Source organism: Hyperolius riggenbachi, chromosome 3, assembly GCF_040937935.1.
Source record: "Hyperolius riggenbachi isolate aHypRig1 chromosome 3, aHypRig1.pri, whole genome shotgun sequence".
In the NCBI taxonomy this organism is placed as follows: Eukaryota; Metazoa; Chordata; class Amphibia; order Anura; family Hyperoliidae; genus Hyperolius; species Hyperolius riggenbachi.
Window position 1 is genome coordinate 298,153,723 of NC_090648.1, and position 25,004 is coordinate 298,178,726.

General features: G+C 39.3%; 1 protein-coding gene and 1 long non-coding RNA gene across 6 annotated transcripts in view; one reads left to right on the forward strand and one right to left on the reverse strand.

Annotated features, from left to right (window-relative positions):
- Positions 1 to 6,160, forward strand: part of LOC137563718 (uncharacterized) — a 47,991-nt gene extending 41,831 nt beyond the window's left edge. Inside the window, exons 2-3 of the long non-coding RNA XR_011030418.1 lie at positions 2,867 to 3,269; positions 5,911 to 6,160. This is a non-coding gene — a long non-coding RNA (uncharacterized lncRNA). The remainder of the gene's footprint in view (positions 1 to 2,866; positions 3,270 to 5,910) is intronic.
- Positions 1 to 25,004, reverse strand: part of ADAMTS20 (ADAM metallopeptidase with thrombospondin type 1 motif 20) — a 229,355-nt gene that overhangs the window by 89,471 nt on the left and 114,880 nt on the right. For 4 of the 5 annotated variants that reach the window (XR_011030416.1, XR_011030417.1, XM_068276561.1 and 1 more), the window contains exons 16-28: positions 24,271 to 24,366; positions 21,552 to 21,718; positions 18,200 to 18,329; positions 17,599 to 17,725; positions 15,892 to 16,102; positions 11,056 to 11,220; positions 9,968 to 10,132; positions 9,308 to 9,418; positions 9,038 to 9,145; positions 5,909 to 6,073; positions 5,528 to 5,821; positions 2,802 to 2,963; positions 1,412 to 1,588 (exon numbers count right to left, since the gene is read on the reverse strand). Coding sequence is in view for 3 of the 5 variants with exons in the window: in XM_068276561.1 (XP_068132662.1) it covers positions 1,412 to 1,588; positions 2,802 to 2,963; positions 5,528 to 5,821; positions 5,909 to 6,073; positions 9,038 to 9,145; positions 9,308 to 9,418; positions 9,968 to 10,132; positions 11,056 to 11,220; positions 15,892 to 16,102; positions 17,599 to 17,725; positions 18,200 to 18,329; positions 21,552 to 21,718; positions 24,271 to 24,366 (2,078 nt within the window). In the remaining 2 variants the exon portion in view is untranslated. The remainder of the gene's footprint in view (positions 1 to 1,411; positions 1,589 to 2,801; positions 2,964 to 5,527; positions 5,822 to 5,908; positions 6,074 to 9,037; positions 9,146 to 9,307; positions 9,419 to 9,967; positions 10,133 to 11,055; positions 11,221 to 15,891; positions 16,103 to 17,598; positions 17,726 to 18,199; positions 18,330 to 21,551; positions 21,719 to 24,270; positions 24,367 to 25,004) is intronic. The other variant, XM_068276563.1, reaches the window with a different exon arrangement.

Consider the following 25,004-nt stretch of genomic DNA (forward strand, 5'->3'; position numbering starts at 1 on the left):
AAGCTCCTGGCAGTTTCCTGTCTGGGAATCTTGCTGCATTGTGGGAAATAGCTGTTTACAGCTGTTTCCAACTGCCAAAAAAGCATGCAGCAGCTACATCACCTGCCAACAGTAAAAATGTCACCATGTAATAAATGTCAGAATGTAAATCAGGGATTTAAAAGATTTTACAATGGGCAAACACTGACTAAATCATTTATACATAATTATTGTAAAAATGAAGCACTTTTTTATTACATTATTTTGTACTGGAGTTCCTCTTTAAAGGGAAGGTTCAGGGACTAGCAAAAAAAAAAAAAAAAATCCAAATCCACTTACCTGGGGCTTCCTCCAGTCCGTGGCAGGCAGGGCTCCCGGTGGTCTCCGCTGACGTCATCGGACGTCCTCCGGGCTGCACTGCGCAGGCTCAGTAGTCCTGAGCCTGCGCAGTACAGCCCGGAGGACGTCCGATGACGTCAGCGCGCACCAGTGAGACGCAGATTGGTGCGCAGAAGAAGCCCGACCTGGCAGCCGACCTGGCCAGGCCGGGCGCGCCACCGGAGACCACCGGGAGCCTGCGGAGTGGCGCAGAGGGCACGTTCTGCCTGCCACGGGCTGGAAGAAGCCCCAGGTAAGTGGATTTGGAATTTTTTTTTTTGCTAGTCCCTGAACCTTCCCTTTAAAAGATGAATTCAAAAAAAATCACAAATAAGCAAAAAATACATAAAGTAAACCGAGGTTTGTTTTTCAGTATCCCTCAGGTGAAGATAATAAATAATGGAAAGACCGTAGTCCCAAAAATCATTAAGAGCAGAGAAAATAAATTGGAGATGCCATATTAGTCTGTTGAGATGCAGCTACAGCCAGAGAAGTGTACATTACATTCCTGGTTACATACCACAATGTAATGTATAATCAACATTTAATTTAACTTTGCATGTACTGAACTTTTTTTCTGAGTTTGTGCCCAGCCCACATTAGCTGTACTGAAAATGTAAGGCATATCAACCTTCAGTTTACACCTTTGGACGTATAAATACGAGTTGTAAAATAATAAAGAACAGCATTTTATATTAGTGCTTTAAAATATACAATGCTTGAACTGAAAGTCTTTTAGACTTTTACTATTGTTGTGTTACTGAATACTTGCAAGCAAAGCCACAGATAACAATAAAATAAAAAAAGCCTGAAATATTAAATACATTTTTATCATTTAAATTAAACTCTGAAAATTTACATTTACAAATGCGCAATGATTTGAACACAACTCTGTGTAGCTAAATATACATATATGATTTACACAAAGAAATGCCCCAAGTAGAAATACATTTTTAGAATTAAATATACATTTAAATAACACTGTACATCAGATATCAATTGGTGGTTCACACACAAAATGTTTCATAGAGGTAACATAAATATGCTATCGTACCGATTTCCATGGTCGTGGATGCCAAGAAGCACCAGCAGGACAAGCATGAACATTACATTGGGCTACGTTTGGCGGTTTATCAAGGATTTCACAGTTTTGATCATTTAAAACTTGTCCATTTGTCAGCTGACATGCCACCTGCCTTGTCTTCATTCCACCGCCACATGTTTTTGTGCACTGTAGTAAAGACAGAATTCAAATGTTACTTTAAATAGGTGTGTTTGAGACAAAAACATCTAAATACAAAATACTAGTAAACTAATAAACTAGAACTGAAAATGTAATTTGCATATGCAGAAAGAATATACGTCACCCAAAATCAATACTTTGGGTGACATTCTGTTCAGGAAACCAATGACCTGCCCTACTCCCTTTCTCTATGGTAAGGAGAGGAGAAAGATATACAGATGTCCCACTGCAGAAATAACCAAAATAGGCATCAGCTCAGTAGGACAGTAGGATCGAACATAATAGATCCCACATGTCAAATGAACACATGTACCCACTTTAGATAAAAAAATGCTGCAATCAGACACTGTGAAGGAACATACTAAAAAAGTAAATTGACAAAGGTTTCTAACACAGACTATAGTATTATGTTGAACTGAAACTGGGTTTTGTGATCCTTTAAAGGAGAACTGTAGTGAGAGGTATATGGAGGCTGCCATATTTATTTCCTTTTAAGCAATACCAGTTGCCTGGCAGCTCTGCTGATCTATTTGGCTGAAGAAGTGTCTGAATCAGCAGCATTCTCGCCTTGCATCGCTGGGTCCCCAGTTCCAATCCCAGCCAGATCAACATCTGCAAGGAGTTTGTATGTTCTTCCCATGTCTGCGTGGGTTTCCTCTGGGCACTCCGGTTTCCTCCCACAGTCCAAAATCATACATATAAGTTAATTGGCTTTCCCCCTAAATTGGCCCTAGACTAGAAAACATACACTACACAATATAGACATGACTATGGTAAGGACTAGATTGTGCGCTCCTTCGAGGGACAGTTAGTGACAAGACTATATATACTCTGTACAGCACTGCGGAAGATGTCGGTGCTATATAAATACTAAATAATAATAATAATAATCACACCAGAAACAAGCATGCAGCTAATCTTCTCATATCTGTCAAAACTGTCAGAAAAACCTGATCTGCTGCATGCTTGTTGAGGGGCTGTGGCTTAAAGTATTAGAAGCAGAGGATCTGCAGGATAGCCAGGTAAATGGTATTGCTTAAATGGAAATAAATATGGCAGCCTCCATACACCTCTCTCTACAGTTCTCCTTTAAGGTGACAGCCCACTGCCTGTACAGTCATATCATTAAATGCTGTTGTATGTCCCTGTATAGATTCACACATTTAGAGTACTGCTGCCTACTATAAATAACATTTCTTACTTCTCCCCAGCTTCTGGAGTTCCACTGAGGACAGGATCCAGAATCACAATGTCTTGTTTCCACAGGTTTAATTGTCTCATCGCAGAAATGACTATCCCGTCCTTCACTATCTTGGCATACCACAACTCGCCGCTCAAAACCACCTGCACAAGTGCTGGAACACTATGAAAAAAGTTTAAAAAATATTCATATATTAGTCCACATGTTGAAAAGTTAAGATAAAAAAACAAAACAAAATACTAGACAAGGTACTGAAACAAGAATTTAAGAACAGTTGAAACCAACTTTGGGCTTTCCCCAAATTTTCACTACAAACTCATGGCATGCGGATTAAAAAAAAAAAGAAACCCAAATACATTTTCTCCTAGTGAAAAAGAATGGTCACATGGCTGTTAGCGATCTTATCTCACTGAGAATTCAACAGTTGGAGCAGGAGCATTGCATGCAGGATTAATAACACAGTACTAGGTATGTAAAGTCTTTTTTTTATATTGTTTTTGTTTATACAGTATGCAAAAGAAAAATTAGGTAGCTGAACCCTCCGACTGTAGCCAGCAAGTAAATGGAGCAAGTGAAAAGGCGAGGTAAGACCATATTCAAGGGAACAATACCAAGTCTTTGGTTCAGGTAAGGCATAGTCAGTGAAACTATTATCATTTCAAGTTAAATCTAATTTTATGGAAATTTTATGCAAACTTATACAGTATGGAAATGAACCAATCAATCACAGCAATTGCTGCACTTGCCTGGTCCATTGTCAAGATGCATCCATTTGCATAAAACCCCATGAACTAAGAATGATTAGAACCTCATGCACCATCCCTAGTTCACATAAGTGGATGACACATAGATCAAAATCAAAATGTGAAGCACAGACTTTCACCGAATACATAAGCTCAGTAGATCAAAACTTCAAATTCAATCAGGAACATGCATACAGCACCAATTTAGCCCTCCTGAATTGTATAAAGGTTAGACATCAGAGAGGGCTGATACTTAGACATAGATGTCTATTCTTATGTGGGATCGAGCATTTACTAACTATTCACAAACCACCACTTTGTCCTAAAATTACAAAAGCAGAGGCTGCAATGATCATCAAGGTTTATAGTAATATTTCTTTATAGCGTATATGTGTTTACACTGTGCTGCAGCTTGTAGTCATTTTAATAATCACAATGGAACTTTTTAAAGTCATAATTATGCTGTTGTAAACTAATACATCTGTATTCTTATAAAAATAATTTAAATTAAGTCAACCTATATTTTGCACACCATGCATAAGCAGAGCAATGTTTAATTAAATAAACATAACTTTGGCATGCATTGTAAGGCAATGTAATTTCAGGAGGTGCACATGTCATAGGGTGAAACTGTGAGCTAATATGAAAGAGCTTCTATTCATTTCAGCCAGATAATGATTTTAATAGTAATTAAGAGTAATACAATTTTGTTTATGGATAAAATACTTTGGAGACGAATTAATGTTTACATACAGTTACATAGTTTCATAGTTCAAACTTACTATTCAGTGCTAGTTGTTCTAGTCCAGAGGAAGGAAGAACAAACCTCGTGGGAAGATGTAGTAATTTTACTTCACATTTGGAAGAAAATGTCTTTCTTATTCTACATGAACTCCTTAGATCAAAGCTACCCTCTAGTAATTACACAAAGATACATATGTAAACTTATATTTAACCTCTTGAGCCCCAGAGGTTTATACCCCCCTAGTGATCAGGCCATTTTTTACAATTCGGCACTCCACAACTTCAGAGGTTTATTGCTCGGTCATACAACTTAGCACCCAAATTAATTTTACCTCCTTTTCTTCTCACAAATAAAGCTTTCATTTGGTGCTTTTGATTGCTGCTGCTATTTATAGTTTTTATTTAATTAATTAAAAAAAGACCTACATTTTGTAAAAAAACAAAACAATACATATTGATAAGTTAATTGGCTTCCCCTTTAACTGGCCCTAGACTAAGATATATAAACTACACTATACATACATAGACATATGGCTATGGCAGGGATTGAGGGATTAGATTGTGAGCACCTCCGATGGACAGTTAAGTGACAAGAATATACTCTGTACAGCGCTGCATAAGATGTCAGTGCTATATAATTATCCAAACAATTAATGACCTAAAAAAACAGCCTGCCAGCGATGATCGCTGTCTGGCAGGCTGATCGCTGGGGTCCCCTGTGCACAGTGACGGGAAAGCGTGCTCGTGCAAGCGCGAGCCCCCGCCAAATCTCGTTCCTCGCAAAATGACACACATATGTGCCGCGGAGGAACGAGAGAGATACTGTCCCACCGCCATTTTATGTTAGGTGGTCGGGAAGTGGTTAAGGTAGGGATCTAAATAAAAAAGACATCCATAATCTAAATCGCAGTTAGGATCTCTGTACATCATTATGCTACTTATCCTGCACACTGCATAATTACTGTGAAATTAGCAGCTACAATCGCCTGTGACACAAAATGAAGGCTCACATGTGTCTTTTCTAAAGCTTAGAAAAATCAGGTTCCATAAGAAATTAATTTCTTATGTAACCTTAAATCCGGTTCCATAAGAAATTAGTATAAAAAATACATTAAAATTTGAAAAAAAAAAATCAGAAACAAAGAAAAGCTTTAGATGCTGAATCTGCTGAAGGATTTCAAAATTATGCATTAAAACGTATTTTATCATGTGCTAAATAGACATATTAAGCATGCTTACTGCTCCCCATGGTCCAGTCCTCCATTGGTACCCACGAGAATGCTTATTGGGTTGGTGAATTGTATTGTGTATATCATGCTCTCTAGACTTGTGTGGGCTCTCTGGTTGTGGAAATCTCATCGGGTGGTCATGACTACCAGGAAAATGGTTGTATCCTTGACATGGTGCCTTATTACAGTCTTGTTCCAAAACAGGTCTGCCGTCAGGATCACAATTGTTTTCATCAATGATCCCATGATAGCTGGTGCAAACAACTTGTCTTATTACCTTTCCCTTTCCACATGTGACGGTGCACTGTTCCAACATAAGAGCACAATCCAGATGATACACGACTGCATTTTTTTTAAATTACACAATGTTTACATTGTCACTTTTACTTACAGGAGACCAGTCACCAGACTGCCATTCCCCACATGGTGTAAAACAGTCAGAAGATTCAGATGGTTGTAGTGAATGGGCACAGAAGGAATCATCAGCTACCCTACCCAGTACATCTCTACAGCTGACATATCGCGCACGATTACCCCTTCCACAAGACGCAGAACACTGAAATTACAAAATAATCTGAATTACAAATGTTTTCTTAGTATATCATATTTTTAATAAGGTATATATCCACACTAAGTCTATTATTAAAGGGGTACTATAGAAATGTGTTTTTTTCCTCATTATTTATCTCTTATTATTCAAAAATGTTCAAAGAAAAAGTACTAGAGAAAAAGAGCATCAGTGGGCAAAAAGCAATAGGCAGAACACCTCTACTGAACAGGATAATAACAAATCAGACCAACATCTCCCCCCCCCCCCCCACTTAAAAACCCACCCCAGAGAACCCCTGCGAAAACATGACAAAAATCCACTCTCTCAGTGCACACTAACCAAGAAAATGAAAAAGAAATTGGGAAAGAACACTGTGCTAGTTGCATATTAAAGGACCACTATCGCAAAAAATGCTAAACCTAAAATACATGTAAACACAAACAAATAAGAGGTACATTTCTTCCAGAGTAAAATGTGCCATAAATTACTTTTCTCCCATGTTGCTGTCAATTACAATAGGAGGTAGAAATCTGACAGACTAGCCCATCTCCCCACGGGGGATTCTCAGGGTTTTATTTATTTCCAAAAGCACTTACAGAATGGCAGTTGCTCTGTCCAACTGGTAAAAAAAAGTGCTTGGCAAGCAGGGAGGCTGGCCAGTATCTTTATATAAATAATTTTCAAGGAGTGTCCTTATAAAGAATAAAGGCCATGCTGAGAATCCCCGTATTGAGAGATTTCAGATTTCTACTACCTACTACTACCTACTGTAAGTGACAGCAAGATGGGGGAAAAGTAATTTATGGCTCATTTTAATCTGGAGGAAATGTACTTCTTATTTGTATTTGTTTACATGTACTGTATTTCAAATGTTACACTTTTTTGCGATAGTGGTCCTTTAAATAAAGGCAAAAACTAACATCCATCGCCATGGCATAGAAACATTTCTCAAAAAACTACTTGTTTGTATTACAGTGCCCCCAATGTTTCACCTAATTGATCCAAGCAGTACCATGAAGTATGAACAAAATCACTTATCAATAGATTTACTTCTGCAGGTGAAAAAGTGACCAAGATGTATTTTTTCCACACTGTACAGAAAGCGTTAATTCATTTTTCATGTGTCTGAAGAAAATTCAGCTTTTCTAACGAAAAGAGAGAGAAAAACTCTTTCCATAGCTGAGCAAGGGTAGGGTGATTTGGGGAAATGCAAATTATTGCTTTTATAAGGGCTACATAAAATTCAGCAACTATGTGGTGAACAAAAAAAGCTATTGACTAAAAAAAGCCCAATCAGAGTGGTTCCTTTAGTTACACAAACATTGGGAAAACCCTCACTTGTGTAGAAAGCAACCTAGATGCCAATCAGCGCATTATGTTTCGGGGAACATCAGTAGTAACGCGTTCTTTTTTTTTTTTTTTTTTATTAGATTTGTCCTCCCTTCATATTTGCGGTTTGAGCAGTGGTTCACTCCTACCTAAACTACAGTATATCCCACTGTCATTTGCATTATTCAACAGACTATCACTAGCAGAAAAACTGGAGAGCTAGAATAAGCTAAAAATTACATGCATAACCTATACAAGACCAAAACACATTTAGACAATGGCCTCAATTCACTATGCTTATCTTCTGTCTTCAATAACGTTTCTAGAGTTGTCACCATGGTGATGAGACGTGTAGTATTCAGTAAACATTTTACCTCAGGCAAACCTAAAGTTAACTCTTCTGTCTTTAAGTTAACTCTTCGATCCTTAAAATAACTCCAGAGTTCTAAAGTAAAAGACAGGCTGTTGATTAACTGTGTGTGAAAATAACTACAGAGGAGGTAACTTAACCACAGAGGAGGTGACTTAAGGAATGAAGAGATAAGATAACTCTCTCACTGTGCAGTGGCAAGTTTACTCTTGCCTTATTATCTCCAGCATGATCTTAGTGAATTGAGGCCTATGTGAAGACAAATGTGTGCAAGCAACTTAATATTTTATTGTAGACGTAATAAAGATTATGGCCTCAATTCACTAAGATCATGCTGGAGATAATAAGGCAAGAGAAAATATACCACCACACAGTAAGAGTTATCTTATCTCTTCATTCTTAAGTTACCTCCTCTGTAGTTAATTTACCTCCTTTGTAGTTATTTTCACATGCAGTTAATAAACAGCCTGTCTTTAACTCTGGAGTTATTTTAACCACTTGCCGACCGCACGCTTATACCGTGCGTCGGCAAAGTGGCAGCTGCAGGACCAGCGACGCAGTATTGCGTCGCCAGCTGCAGCCTAATTAATCAGGAAGCAGCCGCTCGGGGGGCTCCGTGAATAGCCTGCGGGCCGCCGATGGCGGCTCGCAGGCTAAATGTAAACACAAGCGGAAATAATCCGCTTTGTTTACATTTGTACGGCGCTGCTGCGCAGCAGCGCCGTAAGGCAGATCGGCGATCCCCGGCCAATCAGCGGCCGGGGATCGCCGCCATGTGACAGGGGACGTCCTGTCACTGGCTGCACAGGACGGATAGCGTCCTGTGCAGCCCAGATCTCCCGGGGGTGGCAGGTAGGAGAGGGAGGGGGAGGATTTTGCCGCGGAGGGGGGCTTTGAGGTGCCCCCCCCCCCCCCGCAAAATGCCAGCCAGGAGGAGCCATCAGACCCCCCCTGCACATCATCCCCCTAGTGGGGAAAAAAGGGGGGCGATCTGATCGCTCTGAGTGCCCTTTGATCTGTGCTGGGGGCTGCAGAGCCCACCCAGCACAGATCACCTAAAACAGCGCTGGTCCTTAAGGGGGGGTAAAGGGTGGGTCCTCAAGTGGTTAAGGATTGAAGCGTTAACTTAAAGACAGAAGAGTTAACTTTAGGTTTGTCTGAGGTAAAATGTTTCCTGAATATGACACGCCTCATCACCATGGTGATCACTCTAGAAACGTTATTAAAGACAGGAGATAAGCATAGTGAATTGAGGCCACTGACTCACTTACTGGTGTCCATAACCCAAATCTCCACTGTGCATTCTTTTGTATATGATCAGTAGGAAAGATAGTCGGTAATATACGGGAATGTATTGGACAAGAAGGCCGTTCACAATCCTGCAGATATGAACAGAATAGTTCCATAGTTATGAGTACAGCATTGTCAACAAGACAAAAAAGTACAGCAAGAAAAAAAAATGATGTAACAAGGTTTATTTATCGCCACACGTTTGTTAGCTTAGGCGATTTCTAGAAATCCAGTTAAAATAGAATACTTACTTGCGTGTCTATAGGTCGCGAAGCAGCATTGCATTCATAAGTTGGCTCATAAGTTCCTGTGCTGCATTTTACCATACGTAATTGGTAGCCATGCCCACATGTAACTGAACACTGTTAAAGAATATATTTGCCAATTACTACTGGGTATTTGAAAGGTATTTGCTTTTTTAAAAAAATAATTAAATTCCAGATAAAACTATCTTTAAGCAAACTGAGGAATATTAGGCAATAAAAGTCCAACAAGGTTTTAAACTTTCATTTCTCTTTTAAAATCTATGAAAAAAAAAGATTGGTTAGAGTGGAACTTAAACAAAATGTATAAATGTTTTCTTAATATTTTATTTACTGCCTCAAGACAGCAAATTGCTGAATCTAATCTAATTCGCTGAAAAGGCCAACACCATTTGCCTTATTTCCCAGTTTATATATTAAACTTTAAAACACAGGTAAAAGGAATAAGAAAGCTGCTCTGGAGAAAAAATATTTATTTATTTATTTTTTGCAGTGAATTACTAATAAAATTGTTAGGCAAAATATACAGAACTGGAGAAGATTGTAATAGTGTAAGTAATTGTGTACTTGGTAAATATACCTTACCAATTCAAAGGTTTGAACTGTTTGAAATAATTAATTATCAAAACATCATGCATTTATACGTACTTCTCCCCAAGGGCCAACATGCCAGTATGCACATTCTTGAAGCTCACAAGCTGTAATTGATTCTGGTTTCTTATGGGGGTCACAGTAATCATCTTTCAGCTGTTCATCAATTAGCTGGCACGTCACATGTCGGTGTCTGGTACCTTTTCCACATGTCACTAAGCACTATGAGGTAAGTAAGCCAATAAAGCATTGTTTACTCTAAAGATATTTTACAGCAAATTCATCAACTATAGAGACAGCTACTATATTGTAATTAACAGCTGTTGCTGGGCAATTGGAGACTCATGGCCTGGTAGCAATAGCTGGTGACTCCCGAGCAGTGGCATAGCAAGAGAGGATGCAGAGGTTGCAACTGCACTGGGGCTCCAGGAACACAGAAGAAACTCATCTGAATGCCTCTTTTATGTTCCAGGTGTTCTTTTCATGTTAGTGTTTTACATTTGGGGAGGATTTGTTTAAAGTAAAAAATGACAGCAGATGAGCACCAAACTTATCACCTGTTTACCCAGTTGGTAAGACCAATACCATTTTTCTACACCATAAGCTTTACCTGACCATAGGACACACTTAGGTTTAGAGAACCAAAAACTGAAAAAAAAAATATTCTCAGCCTGGTGAGTCTTCATGGTGCAGGGCATCTTATGGAGCATTTCCCCCAAGCTGTCTCCCCTCCTAATCTAGGCCTGCTCCCTCGAGGCCCTAAAACAGTAGCGTCGGTCAGCACCAGGTCTTCCCCCTATGCTGTCTCTATTCCATCCCAAGTTAATGGCGATCCCGCGGACCCACCAAAGTACAACCAAAGCCCTTATCTGTTCAGCTCGCCTGCTCCTCCATCCTGTGTCCTATCATCATCACAGCTAGTGCCCCCTCACACTGTGATTGCAGACATGCGTCAGATCCAAGTAGCCCTATGCCATGCCAAACTAGACCTCGCAGTGGTGCAGGCCGCCCAAATGTGACTATGCAACATTTATTTTATGTGGCGCAGTGGCAGAGCATAGGGCCTGGGTGATTAAATTGTTAGACTTAATTTGGGTAAAACTGACATTAGTTTTATGTACAGTATATGGAAAATAATATCTTACCTCACTCCAGTCACTGGTAACCCACTCAGGGCAAGAGTGTTCATTACAACTTTTAGACACAATTTTATGTTTTTCATTGCAGTCCTGATGAGACAAACGTTGTCCAAGGTTGTTCAGACAGTAAGATTCCCTTGTCTGCACTCCAGTTCCACAGCTTCGAGAACACTAGAATATACATACAACACTGTTTACACACATTGGTCTACTAATATTATATTTAAGAGGAGGAAAAACATCTAAGCAATACATTTGAAAAATAAGGCATCTATGAATGCATATTCTGTGTTTCTCAACATTATAATAGCATGTACCTCTATATGACTAACTGTGGTGGCCACCTAGCCCCTATTGTGGTTCCAATCCTTCTTGAGTGACAGAACCCAAAAAGTGTCTATGGGGCCCTTCCTGTCCACCTCTGTACCGATTAAGTATGGGGTGCCCCAGGGCTCAATCCTTTCACCCCTGCTTTTCACGATTTACAAGTTACCGCTGAGAAAACTAATCCAAAAACATGGCCTGACATACCACTGCTATGCGGACGACATCCAACTATATCTTTCCTTCAAGCCTGGTGTGACAGACCCAACTCCAACTATAAACGCCTGCTTAAGTGAACTACAGCAATGGATGAGTGACAACTGGCTGAAACTAAATGCAGACAAAACTGAAGTCCTTCTGATCGGAGAGCAGCACATGACAACAAAACAACCTAACTTGCAGTCTTCACCACTGGGAATAGGAGGCACGGATCTACACAGCTCTGATCATGTGCGTAGCCTGGGAGTTCTAATTGTTGGGGATTTAAACTTTAGAACTCACATCTCTGCTGTGCTAAAGTCATCCTATTTTGACCTGAAGAACATCGCAAAAATCAAGCACCTCATTCCCCCAGATCTACCAACCTTAGTTCATGCCTTCATTACCTCCTGACTGGACTACTGCAATGCTCTCTACACTGGCCTTCCAAAAAAGGACTTTTACCGCCTACAGCTGTTACAGAATACTGCTGCTAGACTGTTAACCAACCAACCCCGTCACTGCCACATAATGCCAGTCCTTCACTCCCTTCACTGGCTACCTATAGAATGGAGGGTCCTATTCAAGATCGGCCTACTGACATTTAAATCAATTAATCATCTGGGCCCTGGATACATGAAAGAAATGTTGCAGCTGCGTAGCAATCCCCGCATTCTCAGATCCACAGGTTCTAATAATCTAGTCATACCCAGAGTCCACTTGGAAACTTTTGGTCCCAGAGCCTTCTGCCATGCTGCTCCTACGTTTTGGAACTCCTTACCTCAACAGATCAGGACAGCTCCATCCCTGGAAGTGTTTAAATCCAGACTGAAAACCCACCTGTTGTTTGGCATTTGCAGAATTATAACTTTTGTTGTGTGAATACTTCATCCTACTACCAATTACTGAATCTGAGAGAGCCTAAGCGCTTTGAGTCCTATGGGAGAAAAGCGCTATAGAAATGTTATTGTATTGTATTGTGACTTACATCTTCTCAAGTACCCCTTAATGCATTTATGCTTGTTAAGATTGATCCATAATGTTTTATGAATGCTTTTCAAACATTAATTTATGCTTTGAATTAGCTATAAATACTTATTCAAGTTTAAGTATGGTTTCTCATTTTTATCTAAAAAAATTATTATAATGGCTTGAATATGGCAAGTTCAAGTAGCCCCTGGGCCCATGTATGTATTATAATGCCACTGTTGAATTGGGCGCAGGATGAGTCGAAAGATGGATCACCCTGCTGCCACTCAAATTCCCAGCGGCATTAAATACTATTCCCCCTCCGAGTTGTAGCAACATGGAGGGTGAAGTAATTTGGCGTTCGGCAATTGCTGGAGCCCCGAATTACCCTTGAGCAGGATGCGCACTATAGCATTGTGCCGAGACCACTAACCTGGACCCTGCTAAGGTACACTCTAGGGCTGTAAGAGACACAGTGGGCCCACTTCATGAAAGACAAAAATTTACACTTGGGCAACAATTTTATGAACATGATTGGGTAGGCAAAGGTAAAACAAAAAAAAGGAAAATATGAGATTTCAATGAATCATGCTGAATGTATTATGGTAAGTGATTCTCTGGGAATAGCTGAAATGAATGAAGACACCAAACAAAAAAATCAGGAATGAAAGTAACAAGGGTCTAAACACCTAACTTCATTACTATTTATCTCTATGCTGAATTGCTGATGTCAGAGACAATGAGAACAACTGTTCAAGGGTATGAAAAATGTGGGAAGGGGTAAGGAGGGGCAGGGAGGCCGTAAAAATCTGGGAAAGTTTCTCCTCCTTTGCCAAACTCTGTGAAAGTTTATATAGTGTGGTATGTGTGCTAGTTCTGACAAACTTCATGTCTTTTGTTTACACTAGCAATTTTTGTTATATTTTTTAAGTAGTTTGTTAGAGTTCCACTTTAATCCCTCTCCACTTGCTTACCAAACAATATTATTAAGTATTTATTCTCACTCAAAGTTACTTGCCACCTTCCACAGGAAAACCAAATGTTGCTTAAAGCTTCAGCCTCAGTCTACATTGAGCAGTGTTGAGACAGAACAATTATAAAAGTAGGCGTTGCCATAGAAACCAATTCGGTAGTTATAAATTGTACTTAGTAAAAGCCTGATTTAGCAAATAAAAGTAGGTGTTGCTATAGAAACCAATTCAGCAGTTATAAATTATACTTAGTAAAAGCCTGATTTAGCAAGTCTTTCTGTTTTTTAGAAGAATAAGGCACTGCAACTACAGCTATGTTTACAGCAATACCAGCCAGGTGTTGACCTTGATAAATATTCACCAATCACTATGTAGATACTAATTCACTTTGTGATGTTCTGCTCCAACTCCAGGTACACATATTGTCCCAGATCTTACAGGCAGAGCATGTTTTTATTAGGGCCTGAGCCCACTATCGCCGTTGTGTCTCCGTTTTTTCTGTTACACATCAATGTTAAAGATGCTGAAAAGTGGACAGAAGTGGATGCAACTGCGTCAGTGGGCTCAAGCCCTTAGTAAGTTGTTTTGTTAGCTGATGTCAAATAAATATATTTTGTGCATGATTTATCATTAGCCAAACAACATAAGCAGCAGTTTCTAGTTCCATTAGCAAAGGGTTGATATTGAAGACTCCCCTGCATATTGCCAGAAAAGGAACTTATCATCTTTCACCACTCAACTCCAGGTTTATTGCAACAGGTGATGCAAAATAACCAATGAGGTGGAAAGGAGATCCCAGGAATTCCCCACTTATGTCACATTGGCCTCAATTCACTAAGCTTATCCCCTGTCTTTAATGAAGTTTCTAGAGTTATCACCATGGTGATAAAGCATGAAGTATTCAGGAAACATTTTACCTCAGGCAAACCTTAAGTTAACGCTTCTGTCTTTAAAATAACTCCAGAATTCTTAAAGAGAAACTCCGACCAAGAATTGAACTTTATCCCAATCAGTAGCTGATACCCCCTTTTACATGAGAAATCTTTTCCTTTTCACAAAAAGGCCATCAGGGGGCGTTGTATGACTGATAGTGTGGTGAAACCCCTCCCACAAAGAATATCTGAGTACATACTCTTGGCAGTTTCCTGTCTGTGAACCCTATTGCATTTAGGGAAATAGCTGTTTACAGCTGTTTCCAACTGCCAAAACAGCAAGCAGCAGCTACATCACCTGCCAGCAGTAAAAATGTCACCATGTAATAAATGTCAGAATATAAATCAGGGATTTAAAATATTTTACAATGGGCAAACACTGACTAAATCATTTAAACATAATTATTGTAAAAATAAAGCACTTTTTTATTACATTATTTTTACTGGAGTTCCTCTTTGAGTTAAAGACAGGCTGTTAATTAAAGGGATACTGTAGGGGGGTTGGGGGAAAATGAGTTGAAGTTACCCAGGGCTTGTAATAATCCCCCGCAGACATCCTGTGCCCGCGCAGCCACTCACCGATGCTCCGACCCCGCCTCCGGTTCACTTCTGGAATTTCAGACTTTAAAGTCTGAAAACCACTGCGCCTGTGTTGCCGTGTCCTCGCTTCCCCTGATGTCACCAGGAGTGCATGGCGGAGGCACAGACCATACTGGGCCTGCGCAGTAAGCTTCTGGTGCCATCAGCGGGAGTGAGGACACTGCAACGCAGGCGCAGTGGTTTTCAGACTTTAAAGTCTGAAATTCCGGAAGTGAACCAGAGGCGGGGCCGGAGCATCGGTGAGTGGCTGCGCGGGCACAGGATGTCTGCGGGGGACCATTACAAGCCCCGGGTAACTTCAACTCATGTTCCCCCGACCCCCTACAGTATTCCTTTAAGTGCGTGTAAAAATAACTTCAGAGGAGGTAACGTAACTACAGAGGAGGTAACTTAAGGAATGAAGAGATAAGATAACTCTCTCACTGTGTGGAGGTAAGTTTTCTCTTGCCTTATTATCTCCAGCATGATCTTAGTGAATTGAGGCCAATGTGGAAGAGGGGCTGAAGGGTCTGCAATCAATCAATAAGAGCAGTTTTCGACTAGCTGAGCTGTATGAACGGCTATGATTTCCTATGAACATTAGTAGCACACCAATGTAAAGAGCAGATACGTGATAAAGGTCATAAAAAGGGAAAGAAAATCAGTAGAAATGCCTGCACACTTTCACTTCACAAGCGTCTAAAATGTATAAATGGTAAAGAAGTTTGCCAGGTTTTGAGCAAGGAGGCATGGTGTATCTACCCATATTGGCAGATATGCTCAGATTCACATTATATGAATGTTGTGGGTCATTTCCATTTAACATAACATAGTTACCATAGAATGTATTACTTAAAATGCATAATCACCTGGGACCATTCTGAGTAGTGCCAGCTGACAGAGAGGCAGTCACCATGGCAAGGCTCTTGCTGTGCAGGCTTGGAGTGGCTGTTACAGAATTTATCTTCCACTGGAGTAGTTAGTCCTCTTACAGAAGAATACTTAATGCAACGTACGTCTAAAGACCGGTGCCCAGGTCCACACTGTGATGTGCATTGGCTTTTACCAATCACATACCACCTATTGGGCAATCCAATAGAATGAGCTAAATGAATATATAATATTAGCATCACACAAAATATATATGCTTTTCAAGTTATGCAATGAAACTGAGCATCGGTAGGGATAATGCTAAGCAAAATGAGAAGTTGTAAATCAGGATGATACCATCATTAAAAATGATAAACTAAAAGAAGAAGTAGACAAATTCAAACATTCTGTTTTATATACGGTACATTTTATAAATCTGCAAGTATTGTATCAAGGAAACTGCTAAACTCAGTAAAAAAGAGTGACGTAATTTTTTTTTTTTTTTTTAGATTTATTCGATATCAGCTGATGAGAGAGATCATACAGAGATGAAAATAAGCAGCTACGTGACTACACAAGTCTAAAAAAATTGTGCTTGGAGTAAATCTTTAAAGTGGAGTTCCATAACTAAATAAAAATTAAACATGTAATTTAGTATAGACAGGGGCGTAGCAATAGGGGTTGCAGAGGTTGCAACCGCATCGGAGCCTTGGGCCAGAGGGGCTTCCGAAGGGCCCTCTCTCAACTACAGTATTAGCTCTCTATTGGTCCTGTGCTCATAATAATCACTTTTATAGATGCTGTGAATAGTGGTAATCTTAAAAGAAAACCTGTACTGAAAAAAGTTCCCCTGGGGGGTACTCACCTCAGTAGGGTGAAGCCTCTGGACCCTATCGAGGCTTCCCCCGTCCTCCTGTGTCCCACGGCGGTCTCGCTGCAGCCCCCGGAAAGCACAGGCAACAAATCCGACAGCCTGTTCAATAGTTACCTTTACAGGCTCCAGCGGGGGCGTTGTTGTGGCTCTTCTGACGGAGATAGGCGAAAATAGCCGATCTCCGTCGGGTCCGCGCAGTAGAGAGGCCCGACAAAGATCGGCTATTTTCGCCAATCTTCGTGGGAAGAGCGGATACTGCACCTGCGCTGGACCCCGAGAGGTAAATATTTACATCGCTGCCGCTCCAGGAGGATTTTCGCCACCGCCGTGGGACCGAGGAAGACGGGGAAGCCTCAATAGGATCCCCCACCCGAGGTGAGTAACCCCCAGGGGAGTTTTTTCATTACAGGGATTTTTTTCATTACAGATGTTCCCCACCCCCTTCTTGCACCTCTGACACTGTAGTTGCCATTGTCAGGTTTTGGTGCGCCATATCAATTATGTATAGAGTGCTTGGGGGGCCCCATTGTAAAACTTGCATCAGGGCCCACAGCTCCACAGCTACACCACTGAGTACAGATCAAACCACATGACCACTAGAAATGATTATGAAAACTCTTAGAACTTAAACCTGACACAAATTTGGCGAGTTTGACTTTACCCATGATATAAGGAGGCGAGGTAATAAATAATATTGTAATTAATGCTTTATTTGATTGCATTGGGCCACATATAAATATATATATATTATAAATATATATTGAAAACAGAAAGAATGCAGGTATATGAATATAAATGTGTAGTTATACAAGAATTCTGCAGTTATACTTACCCCAACTGGCAGTCTGTATTGCATGGCTCAGTTATAGACTCTGGACGGGATAAATGTTCACATCTCTGGTCAGAAACAACAACGCTGTCACTTCTACGTATGCAAGTCACCTTTCTTTTACGAACACCTAGAAATCAAACAGAAAATTTTCTATATACAAATCGGGGACAAATAAACTAAAACACTGGCACGATGGGCTCTATTCACAAAACTTCTCATAAGTGAATTATTTATCAGCTAACTGATAACAATAACCTCTCAGCACATTTACAAGCAAAATTATCACTCAAAGTAAGTTGTTCCTGATTAAATGCATTTCAATATTACTTTTCTTACCTTAATTATATTATATTTTTGCTCTTTGGGAGCTTAAAATGTAACATCGATAAGGTGAAAAAGCTTTGTGAATCATACCCAATAAGCTGTAAAAGTAAATCTGCCGCTATAGTCTCAGGCTTTTAGTTACTCACTCAAAACCAAAGCAGAATGTAACAGAGAAAGCAAAGTGAAAATGCCTTTGCAGGGAGAACTATATCAGGTTTACCTCCTGATCACTCACTCTGTACAAAACTACAACAAAAATACAGTTTAGTTTCTGTACCTTGACATAACTTATTGCAGGTTTGCCATGGTCCATACTGATCCCAAGAAAACTGATTACTTTTATCCTCAATGGGAATGTTGAATGTATACCGAACATCAGGATTGTATAAATTTCCAACACATAAGATCTGAAAAACAAATATATGTCTATAATGTATGTTATCCTATAAGCAAACATTTAATGTAAGGAAAAGTAAAGCAATGTTACTTGAGGACTCAGGTACAGTTCTTAAAAGAGTTTGTTTACCCAAAACTAACTTTGCTTAAGGATAGACAGTACTGTTTCTAAGGAGCATGCACTTTAGGTGCCAAATAGTTGTGAAATACGAATTGCATTCTTTCATTGCATACTTCATTATGAAGTTGCTGCTGCCTGCACATTATGTAGATGCTGAGTAGGACAGAAAAAGGAGCCAACAGCAGATGCTGCACCCTCTTTGCACATACCCAAATTAGAGATTAGATCAATAAATTACAAATTTTTCCACAAATGATGCAAATTTGGTTGCATTTGGTATGCAGCTTGCAATTCTGCCAATGAAAATGCAGTTGCTGCCGATATTGATTGACTCAATCCCCAGCTGAATACAAACTGAAACTAAAAGGAAAGAAAATAGTGCACACTACTGCATTCAATGCCACGTATGCAGAAATCATTGAATTAATATATGACAAAAAATTATAGCCAAAGGAGAGAGGATACCCAGGAACATCACATCTTCATAAGCCTAAAAATCATAATTATTTATACATCTTTAAAACCTGCGTTTGACAGTAAAAAGACATCTACAATAGTACACTTACAGTTGGCACCCATTGGTATAAGTAGATGGAGGATGATGGGCCAACAAATGTTTCTCCACCCAATCAGGGCTTTTTCAAGACAATCTTAATCCTACGTGTCCTCTACACTCCAGTATCTTTACCTGCGCGGGCAGGCATCAGAGATGGGCACAAGCGTCTGGGCTGGTTTTTGGAAAAATGGGGCCATGGGCAAAAACTGTTAAGCCCCTTACATTTTCATACTGTACTGACTGTAGACAGTAAATTGGTCAAAGAATGGGCAATCAAAATTGAAGCCGTGTACCTGGCCTTAAGCCTACGTAGTATTAGAGCCAACAGATACTATGAACAGATTGTGCAGGCTAGTGGTAAAATTGGTCAATCATTGGCCAATCAAAACTGGATTAAGCTAAGTGCACACTAGAAATAAAAGTCTTTGGAAAATGAAAGATCAAAGACTGATTTTATCACCTTCCATGTAGTATGCGGGCCAACCGATTGTAAATACTAAAGCTGGGTACACACAAGATAAATCTTTGAAAAAGGAAAGATCAAACATCAAATCTGCAGATAATCTTTGTAAAAAAAGTTCACAAAAGACCTTAAAAGAGCCAGACCAAAGATATGTATCTCTCAATCTTTCAGATTCATTATGGTAGATCTGATCTGCAGATGACTGTCTGTTAAACAAGGTGTGTATGAGATCTGCAGATATCATAGACTATGAAAGCATTTTGCAGGAACTGATTTTTTGCATGTGTACAGCATCTTTAAAAAACAATCTTTCAAACCTCTCTGACAAACCTATGTGACAGATTAATTCCTCAATTTGCAAAGATTTTTATCTGATGGATGCACTCAGTTTAACAGAATAGACTGTGTAGGTATGGCTCTCATACTACATGGAAGGTGGTAAAATTGGTCTGTGATCTTTCATTTTCAAAGGCTTTTATCTCATGTGTGTACTTAGCGACAGAGCACCAGGTTTTAGGGCACTTATCCACTAGCAATTGTAATCACAATCGCTAAATGCCAGTAATTGAATATTTTCATTAATTTAGTTAAGCGATTGCGATTTTACATACGCAATGCACTTGCATCACAAAATCGCTCCAGAAAGCGGTTGTGCTTTGTAAAAAAATCAGTGGAAAATACCTACTGTGATTCCTATGGTAAAGTAGCAACCCTAGTGATTTAAAAATCGCTAGCATTTTGCGATTTTGCAGAATGACAGTGCAGTGGAAAAGGGCCCTTATAGTTAGTGTGATGTTAGGGTTTATGTCAGCCACAGTTCATCTTCTGCAGGTCACCTCCCCTATGGTTTCTTGAAACTGTTGTTTTTGTATTGTAGAACATTTTGGATTATCATACTTATGTTGTACTTCCTTTGTCTTATGCAGCCTGTCTTGTAAGTATACCATATAAAGCTATTGAAGATGATAGGACTATATAAATCAACAATAATAATAATAATAATCCATAACTATAATAATAACAATAGTCAAGGTCAAGTTAAGTGTTAAAGAGAAACTCCAACCAAGAATTGAACTTTATCCCAATCACTAGCTGATACCCCCTTTACCATGAGAAACCTATTCCATTTCACAAACGGATCATCAGGGGGCTCTGTATGGCTGATTTTGTGGTGAAACCCCTCCCACAAGAAACTCTGAGGACCATGGTACTCTTGGCAGTTTCCTGTCTGTGAACCTTGTTGCATTATAAGAAATAGCGGTTTACAGCAATTTCTAACTGCCAAAACAGTTAGCAGCAGCTACATCACCTGCCAGCAGTAAAAATGTCACCATGTGAGAAATGCCAGAATGTAAATCAGGGATTTAAACGATTTTACAATGGGAAAACACTGACTAAATCATTTATACATAAATATTGTAAAAATAAAACACCTTTTTATTACATTATTTTAACTGGCATTCCTCTTTAAGTTAATTAAAAGCAATTAAAATTAGTGTTCAGCCTAGTTTGGGCAGGAGGGAGTTAGCATTGGGTGCAACAAAAGGGATCATGAAAAAGTTTCATTAAATGTGTTTTTTTCTCAAATATACATTCAAATGATACTTAATTCCATGATAATTGCTGAGATTTTTATTTATAAGCAGAGGTACTGTACTTATAATCTTATTGATCTTGTGCATTCACTTACAAATACATATGTGACTCTCAGGGGTTTCATTGCTGAGAGAGTGAAAGGAGCCCAGCTCTGCCTTCCCACTTTCTCAAGCATGCTTGAATCCAGTAGTGCGCAGGTATAGTTCTCGGGAATCACCCATGCTTGGTTTTAGAAGAAGACATATTCATAAACTTACAATGTTAGGATACCATCTAGGCAATGCACCCATGTTTCAAAAAACTGAAAGTGGCAGAGACTAAGGAGAAGACAGGAAATACATTATAGAAAGTTGTAGCAACTAAACTTAAAAGTAGGAAAATAATGTAGTAGAGTATAAAGCTTTGTAAGATAAAAAGTTTTTGAGTATGGTATCTGCATTATTTTATAACAAGTAAAGTCAAAGGCTAGGTGATAACACACAAAAAAACAAAGTTACCTGAAGAATTAAATCTTCCTCCAGACGATTTGTACAATTTATCCTTTCAACAACATTGTCTGAACCACTGTACTCCACAACAGTACCTTTCACATTGACTTCCCTCTTAAACTGGCTCACAATATAATTGCCATTAAGGACAAAGGTTCCTTGGCTGTCAGACAAAGCTGCAATAAATATATATGTGTTAGGCAATAAAAATAATAGTTATATTACACATGGACCAATTACCTTAAATCTAACATCAGTTTCTGGCATGCGACACACACACACACACACACACACACGCACACACGCACGCACGCACGCACGCACGCACGCACGCACGCACGCACACACACACACTCTACCCTACAAGAAAAATATGCACCAAATCCCATTACACTAACGGCATGCTTCAAGACAACAAAACCAATGGCATGCTTCAAGACAAGAAGCCAAGTATGCTTCAAGACAGTAAAACCAATGGCATGCTTCAAGACGAGAAAACCAATGGCATGCTTAGAGACGACAGAACCAATGATAGCATACTTATAATAAAACAAGAAGCAGTGTTCACTAAAGCAGGTAATCCTGCAGCAGCTTATTTTACTAGTGACCTTAGCCTTAGGCTAGGTCTGTCCCTGCGCATGCGAACACAGCCATGCGCGTGCACACGCCCGTCGCTTCTGGCCCCATCCTCCCCTGCAAGCCTTCAGTGTCTCTGCATCCCTGCACATGCGCAGAGCAAAAAAGCACTGACACGCAGACAAAGCAGGATGCAGGGACACTTGCAAATTATATATAGAGATGTATAATACTGGTTTGAGTAACAGTCTTTGACTATGGCATATTCAAAGCCCTAGTAGTGAAAATATCTACTCCTAGGGGTTAATTTGGATGAGCGTTTAAAACTGTTATAAGCTGACATGCTAGGTAATAATGGGCATGTACTGATTACGGGTAGGTGTAGATTAAGAGGTTTAGGGTTATGGGATAGGGTAGGGAGATCTTTGATTTAATAGCATTAAAATGTTAGAATTTGGCATTAGGAAGAAGATTAATGCTAAGGGTAGGATGTTAGGGTTACTGGAGGTGTTTATAAAGGGGCCCACACATTAAGGAGAATTTGACATTAGAGAGGGGTGGATTTTGAAAAGCGAGGTTAGGGTTAGGCATTAGGAAATGGTTAACATTAAGTGGGAGATTCAAGTTGGACTTGGGGAAAAAGTTTTATTTTAGAGGACTAGTTACAGCTGCTTGAAGTAGAAGAAAAAAATATCCTGCAAAGCACCTTTGGCTACAGAAAAACCTCTGTTTCTCAGGAGAGGGTTGAGGCAAGTACCCTAAGGCATGTAGGGTAAGCTCTGGGGTGAATTATGGAGAAAACAAGAAGGCCCCAGATATCTGTACAACCACTCCACGTATGGAGTATTTATTCCCAAAAGTAGTGAAATGTAAAAACAACACCTTGAAAAATATTCTGTTAAAAAAATCTAAAATAAAGAGGGGAAAAAAATGTTATGTCCCTTGCTGTATTCCAAGTTTAAAGTGTTAGGAGTTTTCTCAATCGCTGTAGTCTTCTGGGATCTTCTGTAAAGGTGCCTATTAATGTACATTATTCTCCTCAGATGTGATTATTCAGATTTGTGGTATCTTAAGTAATCAAAAGGTAATTAACATTTGTTTCCATAAATAGCTTGATTAGGGCATTTTCTCTCTTCAGAAACTATCTTAAAATCTAACAATCGGATTGAAAAAATTCTGTATTCCAATCAACCATAGAATCTTTTCATGTCCATTTTCTCCACATACTGGTACATACTCCACACTGGTACACTACACTTTGGAGTGGGCAAGAGATACCCGTTTACTTCATCAAGATTAAGCTAAAAGTTAACCCACTGGGCTTACACTCACATGCATAGGGGTAATTACTTACAACTTCTCGTGGGCACTAGATTGGGGTTATGCCTCTTGACCTTTATAATGGACAAGGGTGCATTGAAGGTTGGGAGGATTTCCACTCCCTCTTTGAAATGTACCTCTCCAGTCAAGAACCATGTGGGTTGTTTCGAGAGTGGTAATAAGTTGAAAATGCTTAGCTAGGTTTATGCTAGATTTATAATGTTCTTTATACAATTTTTTAAAAGATATTTTTAAACAAGGCTAAACATAATCAAGTCACAAAGTTTAAAATCCTGAGACAAATTAAATTGTCTTTTCCTCTAGGCAGAGCAGATTAAAGGCTTTTCTCTGATTGATGTCATTTTTTAGATAAAAAATATAAAAAAGCACAACATGCAATCACGCATCAAGAGAAAAGAACACAATAACGGTTTCTCTCTATCCAGCTTGTATCACCCGTGTAGATGATGCATTCAAATGTATTATAATATTGCTTAGCCCTTAGTGCTAAGGTTTGTTGCAATTGAATCATTCCTGAGTATGCACATTGCTAGATTTTGAAGTAGGCAATCAAAGCAGCATATTATAAAGAAGCTTAAAACAAAACAAAAAATGATGGTCTTCAACCCATCAACCAGGCAAGTATTTAATGACTTGTATTGCTGGATGTTCCAGTGTATTGTGTATGTGGTATGTCTTTATGGTACTAACTATTGGCTAAAACGTACTGTGTTCAGCACCACAGAAGATGATAGTGATAAATAAAAACAGCAGTAATAATATTTTGTAGTGTAGCACATTAGGTAACATTGAAATATTCTTACTCATTTACCTAAGTAATTGTCATCATCTGGTCTTCCTGAGTAGCTGTGCTGATGTACATCAATGTGTGTTGCTCCAGCAGGAATTTTAATGATGATATTGTACCCTGACAAAACAAAGCATGTTTAGTTTCTTTTGATAATAGAAGATAAAGAAAACAAAGAATCATAAACTCATGGAACCTTCCATTGCTTGTCTCCTTCCATTTGGCTGAAATGATAATCAGCTATTCTCAAACTTACTGGCCCTCATTCAAAAAACTTTTTCTAAGAAGTTTTCACCTAAGAGATACATTTACTTCTTCTGCTTATAACCTTTCAGCACTCTACAACTGAAAACCAGCGCTGTGGAGTCAGAGTCGGAGCAATATTGGGTACCTGGGGTTAGAGTCAGTTCAATAAACGGAGGAGTCGGATAATTTTTGTACCAACTCCACAAGCCTGGTATGTATTAGACTAAGGAGTTGGAGTCGTTGAGTAGGAGAAATTTTTGGTACCTGGAGTCGGAGGTTTCATAAACTGAGGAGTCAGAGTTGGAGTCGGATGGTTTTTATACCAACTCCACAGCCCCGCTGAAAACATACTGAAAGGTAGGTAAAAAAGTATAAGAAAGAGTATTTTCTTGCTTGATGGTGGCTTAAAAGGCATTTTATTGATAAGGTATGAAAATATCACCTAGGAGATAAAGTGAATTGAATAAGGGCCTTAAAGTTGCTCATATGGAACACATAAGCTAATCAAGAAA